This window comes from Arctopsyche grandis, chromosome 6 (genome assembly GCF_051622035.1).
Source record: "Arctopsyche grandis isolate Sample6627 chromosome 6, ASM5162203v2, whole genome shotgun sequence".
Lineage (NCBI taxonomy): Eukaryota > Metazoa > Arthropoda > Insecta > Trichoptera > Hydropsychidae > Arctopsyche > Arctopsyche grandis.
Genome location: NC_135360.1, coordinates 10,421,653 through 10,433,092, shown reverse-complemented (window position 1 = coordinate 10,433,092; position 11,440 = coordinate 10,421,653). Strand labels below are relative to the sequence as shown.

Genomic DNA, 11,440 nt, shown 5'->3' with positions numbered 1-11,440 from the left:
TGTTGTGAACATGCTTTTACTAAAGAAATAAACAATAAAAAATAGTCTTAATATTGTACAGTCATGCAATTGTTCAATTATAATTGTATTTATGTATATGTATAGTACTTAAAGGGACCAAATGTTCGTGATAATTAGGTATACATAATTATGTAATTTTAAATTTAAAAAGTACTTAATATGCACATACACACATACATATATGACAAATTTTATACAAAAATTGTTTAGGCGAATTTATATGAAATTAATATTAAATAAATTTACAAACTACTTAAATGAATTAAAAAAATATATTATTTTTAACGTAAATTGAATAAATATTTTGTTTTATACATACATATGTACATATTTTATATTGCAAATTCTATATTTGATCTCAGTTGTGAATTAATGTCATGTTATATTTTTATATATAAGGTAACTTCTAAGTAAATGATATACAAGATCTCTTATAAAATTATTTTTTGAAGATAATAAAAACAAAATAATATTTTTTGTCGTTTTTCTTTTGTTAATTCTTTAAATGTTATAATGACTATATAAATAAATTAATTAATAATAATAATTATTGTATACATTTATTCATGTTTTGAATAACATCGAAACTAATCATAACACGTATATTAGTTAAAATGTATCAAGTTATCAATTTAATGTTCGATTTGTTTAAACATATTTATTAGATCTGAAACATAATAAATAGTTATTTGACCTGAATCAGGTCACATCAACTTGTTAATTAACATCAATTCATTTTTCAACGTCATGGCTTTGCATAATTGATTAGAACTGCAAAACATATTTGAATAAAAATTCATTTTTATATATAAAAAAATGAAAGCTTCCTTTTATATATTATTCAATATATTTTCAAGTACGTATTGTCGCACTCAAACAAATAAAAAAGGTTATAAAGTATGGAAATTATGTGAAGAAAACATTGATTACTTCATATTGCAAATATAAATCTAAAAAATACTATGCAACAGGAAAGTCATATTATGTATAACAGGCAATTCGAATAATTTAACCTTTAAGAATGCGATATTTAGAATCATTTTCTCAAATTTAATTTCCCAAATCGAATTAAATTGAATTTAATTTGATATTGAATTCGGCTTTTTTAACATATTATTATACATAAGTTTGTGATGCTTCTATGTACATATCAAATGAATCTAATTAATGGAAATAAAACAATGTGTATTTTTTAATTTTAATAAAAAAAAATAGCACACAGTTTTAGCTAATACATAGAGCTTATGAATGGTAAAGACAGATAACAAATATTTCTATTGCCTTTGCATTTTCTCCACCGCATGTAAAGTGAAGTTCAAAACATGTGGAAAATGAGGTATCGTAAACCTTTTTCTTCGGCATTATATAAACTAAGATATTCTAATTATATTTAGTGTACATATTGATAATAAATTCCAGTAAAAAGTATTTCATCGAGTTTTATTTTGAATACATTCTAATAATTTATATTTATTTATCAGTTAAAAAAATTTTAATTGGGTTTTCATTGGTTTTTGGATTATTTATTAGGTTCAATATTTTTTTTATGCTTTGTAACATTATAAATACATAATAATTAAAAAGCATCCGCCTATAATCAAAATCTGATGATTGAAAATTGAAAATTTGACATTATAAATGATTAAAGCATAGATTTTGTAAAATTATATCATGAAATTTGGTGCAGAATCTCTATAAACATAGATATACTTAATTTTTTGAAAAGAAGCATTTTATTACTGTTGCAAAATATTAAATATAATGAAAAATATTCCAAATTCAGAATATAATATAAAATAAAACCGCATTTTATATTTACAATGTATTTTTATTTGACCACTAAATTTTTCTGTACACTTTTTTGTATCATAATTACAATAATAAGCCATTAGCCACTGCTGGATGAAGGCCTCTCCAACATGCTTTCATTCGTCTCGGTTTTGGGCAACTCTCATCCATCTCCCACACATTTTTCCGCGTTCATCCACCCATTTCCCCTGCGTCCTTCCTTGCACCATTTTACATTCTTTCGGGTACCATTCGAGCACTTCTTTCGTCTATCTATCGTCCGCTCTTCTGCATAACTACGTGACCTACTCACTGCCATTTCAATCTCGTTACCATCATAATTTTAACTCACGTTTCCGTTTTCTATCTCTCCTTGTTATGCCAAGAATACAACGTCGCATACTTCTTTGACTGCACTGGACATTATGCAGCATTCTGTTGTTCAATATCCAAGTTTCGCACCGATACGTCATCACTCGAAAGAAACTAATCGAAGATATTTTACTTCAGGCATTTTAGATTTCTTTATATTATACCTATTAACTTAAAATTATTGGATAGCAAATATCACCAATCGAAATACATAAATACATTTGTGTAAATTTACCAAATAGATTAATCAGTAATAAAATAATTTTGATTAAAAACTAATAATTACTTAAGTTAAAACCCGTAAAAGATTTTTGCTTTAAATATTTCTGAAAATCAAAATAGTTCTAGAAAATATTTTATTATTTGTATGTATGTATGTATGTATGTATGTATAAATTGGTAATCGGATTATTTCGCACATTGCGATCGCGCGTACGATAATCATTGCCGCAAAAATTGCGAATACGGAATATCTGGCACTCGAATTCTCGTTAGTGTATTAGTTCACGTGGTTAACATTCGATGGATGGAATTTTTGACTGCCAGATATTCCGTGATCGAGATTTAGTGAAATTGTATAAATTATTGTACACCTGTATGTATATAATATTCTCCTGGTATTTTCAGACGTTAGCTGGAATAATTTGAGTTTTCATAAATAATAAATAAGAAAAAAAAGTGTCATCTATGTACTTATGTATAGGTATGGACGAACCAACTATTAAACATCTTCAATGTATGTAAGTATACATATTATAGAAAAAACTATTTTTTAATCAAATGTCGCGATGTTAAAAATATTTAAGAACACTTGGATAATGATACATGGTATATAATATAATATATTACTTGGATTAATTAAAATTAAATTTATATCCAAGTATGTTAATTATACAATATCTGACTGGAATGAAAATGTTGTCTATTGCTGGCGAATGTGTAAAGCTTATTCAGCGAATCGATGGAATATAAGCGCCGCAAAGGCAACAGATCCTCAGACTCCAACTGGTGAGAAGAAGCCAGAGGAGCTCCTCACAATGAGGGTCGCCTTCGTATTGTTGGCGCTCGGTAAATTAAAATAACATTAAATATACATATAAGTATTTAGTTTCATTGTAATAACTTATTCTTTCTTTATTTTTTTTATCACTTTAGTCGCAGTCACTTTTGCTACCTCTGAATGTAAGTACTTAGAGATAACATTTACTTTTATTTTATATAGCATATAAATAGTTGATTTAAATTGAAAATATTTATTTTTAATTATAGCACAATTTAGAAGGACTTACCAGGTGGATGCTCGCACCTTGACAGCTTTCGGCGTGTCTGGAGGGGGAGAAAGTGCCCAAGGAAAATGGGCCGGAGTTCAACTGAAAGGAAAATTAGTGCTGGAGTTTGGATCGAATAAAAACCGTATTCTGGGACAATTCACCCAAGCCTCCTATGGAGAAGTGAACCATCACTTGTCTGGCGGCTGGGGCGGACCAATGCCACAGGTGAGATGAACCAGAAAAAGCAAACTTTCCATCAATTAACCAAAAATAATTGAACTAATTTTTATATTCAACTTAAAGGACGTCAAATATCAACCATACCCAGCTATCGAACACCCGTTCACTGTTCTAATGAACAATGGACTCGTAAAAGAGCTACTTGTACCTAAGGATATGAGAGTCCAAGAGGAGAATCTTCTCAAGGGTATGTTGAGCGCAATCCAATACGACATCAGCAACAGCAACTTAGTCGACAAGAGTAACACTTTCGTCAACGACGACAAAACCAATGGAGTTTACCGCAAAATGGAAACTGACGTCACTGGAAAGTGTAACGTGAGTTTTGTATTCGTTTGATTATTTTTGCTATGAATGGATATAATTTTAAACTTGTGCTAATTTGTTACATAGACTCTCTATACTGTCTCACCATTACCTCAAATAGTCATGATGAAGGATGTCAAACTTGCCCCGTTGGTCCAATTGGACAAACTCGCCAAGAAAAATAACCGACAATTTTTGGATATCACTAAGACCAGAAGCTATAGCGACTGTAAACGACGAGTGGAATATAGTTCCGGAGTGCCTCAAGGTTCTGATTGGGAACGCACTGCCAACGTAGAAGATAACTTTATGACTGTAAGTGATATATTGTAATACATGTAGACTGTTGTGGCGGAAAATTAAAACGTTAAATGTATTTTGTTGTTTCAGCGTGCTTCATTCCAACGCATCGTCGTTGACAGATTCAGCGATGTCATCTATTCAGCTTCTTTCACCAATCGCGTGGCCGCTCGACCTCTGTTCTATGGTAATAATGGAATGGTTATCAGCAGCGTCAACATGACTTTGACATCGATCAATGACGGTAGTGGAACCGTTCGAGAACCATCGTCACCACGTTCAGCTGGAGATCTCATGTACAGCATTGCCTCGAGCCAAAACAAAGGCTCCCAGGACCAAAAAACATCGGATCCTATCAAAAATCAACAGCATAACCAGGGAGCTAAAAGCAGAAGCCGCAGGTAAGTCACAATATTTTCAAATGCAGAAACAAAATAATAATAGGTATGTCAGAGTTTCGCAAATTTTTACTTCAAATATTTTCAGATCTGTTGACCCAAATCACCGTGAAGAGGATTGTGATAACAAAGAACATAACCACAAAAAGCATCCTCAAAACGACTCTCCACTTATACACAACGCACATGAAGTTAACCTTTTCGGAGATAAACAAAACAAAAAAAATTCGTCTGTTCACTGGGGATTAGATGTTGCGCAACCAGAAAACTGGCATATAGAAAATATAACACTTCCAGGTTTGATACCAAAGGTGAATGGTTCCTTTGGGTGGGACATTAATAGGCCCAATAATAGTCACGGACATGACTTTAAATGGGGATTCGGTCAAGGACAGGGAGAGGGACATGGACAGGGACAGGGACATGGACAGGGACAGGGACATGGACAAGGACAGGGACATGGACAAGGACAGGGACATGGACAAGGACAGGGACATGGACAAGGACAGGGACATGGAGATGAACAAGGACAGGGACAATGGCAATGGCAAGGTACAGGACATGGTCACTTGATCCACGAAAATCAACGTCCAGGTCATGAACACCGTCCAGGCCAAGCCCAAAAACCAGGACAAGAACAGGGACAAGGACATGCACAACAATGGGGACCAGGTTATCACCAAGGACACGGAAATGGCCAGGGACAAGGGCATGGAAACGGCCAGGGACAATGGCACGGAAATGGTCAAGGACAAGGACAAGGACAAGGAAATGGCCAGGGACAAGGACATGGAAATGGCCAAGGACACGGACACGGGAATGGCCAGGGACAAGGACACGGAAATGGCCAGGGACAAGGACATGGAAATGGCCAAGGACACGGACACGGGAATGGCCAGGGACAAGGACACGGAAATGGCCAAGGGCAAGGAAACGAAAACGGCCAGGGACAATGGCACGGAAATGGCCAGGGACAAGGGCATGGAAATGGTCAAGGACAAGGAAACGGCCAGGGACAAGGACACGGAAATGGCCAAGGACAAGGAAACGGAAATGGCCAGGGACAAGGACATGGAAATGGCCATGGACAAGGAAACGGTCAAGGACAAGGAAACGGACAGGGACATGGAAATAGCCAAGAACATGGAAATGGACAGAGCCATGGAAATGGACAGGGCCATGGAAATGGAAACGGACAGGGACATGGAAACGGACAAGGACAAGGTCAACGACCTGGAAAATATCACGGACACGGTCAATCTGGACGAAGTCATGAGTCAGGACAAGTTCATGGACACGACCATGGAAATAAACCAGGGCAGAACGGTGGGCATATACCTGGACACGAACAATTCCCACAATCGGGTCACCATTCAGGACATGGAAATCATCATTATCGTCCAAGTCAGAAGTGGCAAGACGGAAAACGACCAAGGAAGACTTCAGGCGGTTCTAGTTCATCCTCCAGCTCATCCAGTAGCTCATACAGCAGTTCTGAGAGCAGCGATAAATGGGATAGTGTGCCTGATGATAGAGAACTCATCACCAATAAACTTTACTTGCAGCCCGAAGAACACAAACAACAACAACCAGCTCAAGTACAAAACACAATTAACATTGCTAAAGAAATCGCAACGGAACTCCAACGACCTGGTCAAATGCCTGATGTTGATACAACCAGTAAGCTAGGTTTACTCGTCAATGCTGTATCTCAAATGGATTCCAAACATTTACAACAAACCACCGATAAAATGTACAATGTCCAAGATCCACTTGCCCGTACTGCCTGGAAGCTTTACCGCGATGCATTGGCTCTGGCCGGAACTGGTCCAGCCTTCAATCAAGTCAGAAAAATGATTGAATCGAAAAAGGTCCAAAATGAAGAAGCCGCTGAATTGGTAGCAATTCTCCCAAAGACGCTTCGTCAACCAACCAAAAAAATAGTTTCTGATTTCTTCGCTTTCGCAGCTTCTAACGATGTTAGAAATCAGGAACATTTGAATACCACCGCTTTATTGGCTTCGACAGCTCTTATTAATAAGGTTTACGTTAATGATAGAATAGCGCACGATCTCTACCCACAACACATCTTCGGCCGCCTCGTGCCCAGAGACCAACAACAAATCTTATCTAACGTTTTGTCCGTTTTGAAACCGAAATTAGAAGCGGCTGTCGCTAAAGGAGACACTCGCAAAGCTCAAGTCTATATCGAAGCCATCGGAAATTTGGCTCACCCTAAAATCTTAGAAGTCTTTGCACCATACTTGGAAAGCAATGAACGTACGACCAAATTCTTGCGCACCCACATGGTTCAAAACCTTGAAAAAGTCGCAAAACAATTCCCCAAAAAAGTCAGATATACCTTATTCAACATTTACAACAACCAAGGTGATGACTACGAAGTTCGCGTTGCTGCAATCTTCAAATTACTTAAAGCTAGACCCACCATTTCCATGTTGATGTCGATGGCGAAAGCTACCCACACAGATAGCAACAGGAACGTTCGATCTGCAATTCAATCTGCGATTAGCGATGCTGCGCGATTGAGACAGCCTGGATGTGAGCAGTTGTAAGTACAACTAACGTGTTTAAATATTTATTTTGATCAACTGTTACACATATATTTGTCGGATAAATTTTATACAATATTTTTCATGTTTTCAAATTAAGGGCAAGAAACGCTCGTACCGCTACTAGTATGTTGAGCAAAGAACACTATGGATACAAATATTCCAACGTCGTATTGAGGAGCTATAGATCTGAAGATCAAAATATCGGTTACGATCTGTCCTACTTCCAAATCGGAAGTGAAGATAGCATTCTGCCTAAATCCATTGCAATGAAATGGAGGAGCAAGCTTGGAGCTTGGATCAGCCCACTCAAGGTATTCATCACAAGATTTTCATACTAAGGAATATTTTTTAATATACTATATTCCGTTGAATGGAGCAGATTTAACAACTGAAAATGTTTTTATAAATTTTAGGTGCAAAGTTCTGTTTCCAGTGTTAGCCAATTATTAGATATCATATATGCTGAAATCGTATCGAAAGGACAAAAACACGGACAATATCCTCATGGACAAGGACAAGGACAACACGGACAATATCCTCATGGACAAGGACAAGGACAACAAGGACAGGGACAACATCAAGGACAACAAGGACAGGGACAACATCAAGGACAAGGACAAGGACAACATCAAGGACAAGGACAACATCAAGGACAAGGACAACATCAAGGACAAGGACAACATCAAGGACAAGGACAACGTATTGATGAAATCGTCAAGTTATTTAACGGACCTGAAAATGATTATCTAAGGCGACATGTGAAACCATTCGAAGGCAATCTCTTCCTGAAACTTTTCGGCCAGGAAAGATTCTTCTCGATCGACAAAGAAAGACTGATGGAATTCCCAAAAATGTTCCAAGGAAATAACAATGAAATGAAATACGATTATACTAAGACTTTGACAACAGAAGATGCAGTCATCATGTTCCCATTGGTTATGGGAGTCCCATTGTACTTCAGATACACCACACCAACTTTGGTGAAAATCCAAGGTGACGTTCGTGCCCAGATCAAACCAGAAGGTAGCTTCATCCCACGAACCGTCAACATCAGCAGCAGCATCAATCTTTTGTACACCACAAACGTCGAAGGAAAAATTGGATTCGTGAACACTGTCAACAAACATAACGAACACGTCACCGCTGGAGTAATCATCAAGAAACAATTGAATGTGCCACTCAGAGCTGATGCCGATATCGACGTCGTCAACAGTAACATTGTTGTATCCATGAGTCTTCTCAATGGCGACAAGAACACTCTCATCGTGCACCACAGTGTGTCACCATTCACAGCCATCACCGATAGGAACGTGATGAAGCCAGTGTTACAACAAAAAAGCACGCACGTGATTAAGAGAAAACCTCAGTTCCAAATGGACGAAAGGTACGGATACGAAGAGGGCATGGTCTTTGAAGTTAAAAGTTCTTCAGATAAATTTGAAGGAAGTACAGGATACAGATTACCATTGAAAGAAAAGATCATTCCAACCATTTTCAATATGCACGTCAGAAATCCTGAGTACTATAGATCTGACATCACCTACTTGGCTGAAGCATCCCCCGCTCGCAAAATCATCTTCAGTGTAAATTACGGTTAGTTTAAGATATATCATAAATATTTTTTTAAATTAAATTTTGTATTAATAAATAAATCATTTTGGTTTTTAGATAACCTAAATGGCCATAAAAAAACTACGACTATAGATCAGCAAGACCAACAAAATCAAAAGGAAGATAAAATAAGGAAACAACCATTGATTCCATCCGAAGAAGTGACTAAAATGTCTCAAGATGTCAACCCGAACAGTCAAAATAGACGACAGAAGATGATGAACACTGTATCATCTGGTATCAGCAATCCACGAGCATTTGTTATTGATTTAGGACTTAAATTCGTCGGAAAGGATAAAACTGGAAGATATGCCATGACCTTCGCATACTGCCAGAGCTCTGTCGATGAGAAGGTTCAGGCTATCCTCTACTATAACAAAAATTCTATCCGAGACACCTCATTCTTATTTAATGCTGTAATGGCCGCCAAAGTCCCCAACTCCCCTATTACCAACTTGAATAAGGTTCAGAAGTGCAACAAGTATCCTGAAGGTACATTGGAAATCATATATGGCAGGAAAATCTTCAATGAATGTCAGATTAGCATTGGAGCTAATATGAACCAATCGCCCGAACAGAAAGAATACTTGAAACAGCACCCAATGATCAAACAGTGCGAACAGGAAATGCAGAAGGGAGACTTCATGATGCCAGCTTGCCGCAAGGCCGTAACTCTCCAGAGCACCGTCGATAGGGTTACCATGAGAGCTTCATACAGAAATATCAGCTCTAGATTACAACATATCCTCACCAATTTCCACAACATAGCTCGCCAAATGGGCTACCAGTATATAGAAGAAGACTGGATCACCCACAAAGGCAAGGAACAACAGATGGAGTTGGATGTGCATCTCAGACCTGACTTGAGCGCAATGAATATTTCAATGCAGTTACCTTCAGCACGCATTACCTACAAGAATGTACCAGTGACCAGCCCGTATGTCAAGAGCGTCTTTGCTAGAGAACCATCTGTCCCAATGTACCGTCGCATTCTAAAACAATTCTATGGACGTCAATTCAACCGTTAGTATCTACAATGTGATGATTATTTCATTAATTAATGATAGGTTGATTGATTCTTATGTTATTTGTTTCTTTGCAGCAACCTGTGTCGTTGATGGCAATAGGATCAATACGTTCAGCAACGTTTCCTATGAATACCAAGTACCTGGCTGCGACCGCGTATTGATGCAGAGCGACCGAGAGGCTCAAAACGGAATACGACAAAGTTATGACCACTCCAGAAAGGTCAACATAAGGACCCGGAGAGTCAACGGCCAACAAGAAACGTCTATCTGGTACAGAGCCGGAACCGGCGAGTTCATTACCATCGACATTGAAAATATGGGTATCAAAGTCAACGGCAAGACAGTCGCCTTGACTGAATCCCACACGTACGAACTGTGGAGCAAAGACAGACAGATTCTGCTCCTCGAAGCATTTGTGCTCCCAAGTGGCGAGTTTGTCGTGAAGATTGACGACGATAACCTGCGCGTAGTCTACGATGGAGTCAAACGAGTGCTGGTGCAACCAGGCGTTTACTTCAGTGGACACACCCAAGGTCTTTGCGGTGGAATGAGCGGAGAGCAGCTCTATGATCTTGCTACACCCCAAAGCTGTTTCGTTCGCGAACATCAACACTTCGGAGACTCTTGGGCTATGGTCGACCCCAAGTGTGACGCTAAAACTAAACAACGCCAACAGGAATACCATCAAGCTACATGCATCCGCAGACAATGGGTCCCACCCTCAATCAACCAAAACAGATTCACGAGCGGCAGCGGTGACAATAATGACAGAAGTGATGAACACACTCACAAAATAGCCACCAATCCTAAATCCGACTCTGAAATCATTTCATCTTCTGAAGAAACCATCCCTGGTGAAAATGGAAAGCCCAATGCCATCTTGACCAAAACTTACAGGAAACACACTCCAGGAAATTGCCAACTGCAAAGACAAGTCCAACTCGTAGATGACCTCACACAGTTATGCATCACATACACCCGCCTGCCGGCCTGCTCGAAGCAATGCGGAGGAAGAAACAACTTGCAGATATTGCCGGTGAGTGTTTGAATCCACCTACAAACATAAGAATTCTTGTAGCAACAATTTAGAAGTAGTATATTTAATGTAAATGTATTTTTTATATTTTCAGACTCCAGTACATTGCAGACCTTGCACTGACTTGGAATTCAGCAAACTCGCCCGAGAAATTAAGAAAGGCAACAATCCAGAAATCGACCCCAAGAAATATCCTGAAACGAAAAAAGTGTACTTTGCAGCACCCACAAAATGTGGCGGCCATTAATACCATACGATAAACCCCGAAACGGCAAACCGAGGATTTCTTCCTAGTTGTATTATTTCATGAATTATTTTTGAATATGTTATGTATCCACATATAAATTACAGTGTAAATATGATATATTATTTATCAAATAAATAGCAATTAAAAATTAAACGATTCTTATTACTCAAATCTATCCGTGAAATATTTCCTGAATAAAAATTGATCAAATTTAGGAGTTTGGGCAGTGTTGTATTGAAAGGAAAAAGC

General features: G+C 37.6%; 1 protein-coding gene across 1 annotated transcript; it reads left to right on the top strand.

The window, feature by feature from the left end:
* Positions 1 to 3,166: 3,166 nt before the first annotated feature.
* On the top strand, positions 3,167 to 11,344 carry LOC143913298 (vitellogenin-like). The gene is made up of 12 exons (XM_077432995.1): positions 3,167 to 3,249; positions 3,337 to 3,363; positions 3,451 to 3,677; positions 3,756 to 4,010; positions 4,086 to 4,313; positions 4,389 to 4,699; positions 4,785 to 7,265; positions 7,367 to 7,580; positions 7,683 to 8,862; positions 8,938 to 9,903; positions 9,983 to 10,944; positions 11,039 to 11,344. Exons 1-12 carry the CDS (start codon positions 3,219 to 3,221, stop codon positions 11,189 to 11,191), a joined length of 7,035 nt encoding a protein of 2,344 aa, XP_077289121.1. The 5' UTR covers positions 3,167 to 3,218; the 3' UTR covers positions 11,192 to 11,344.
* The last annotated feature ends 96 nt before the right edge of the window (positions 11,345 to 11,440 follow it).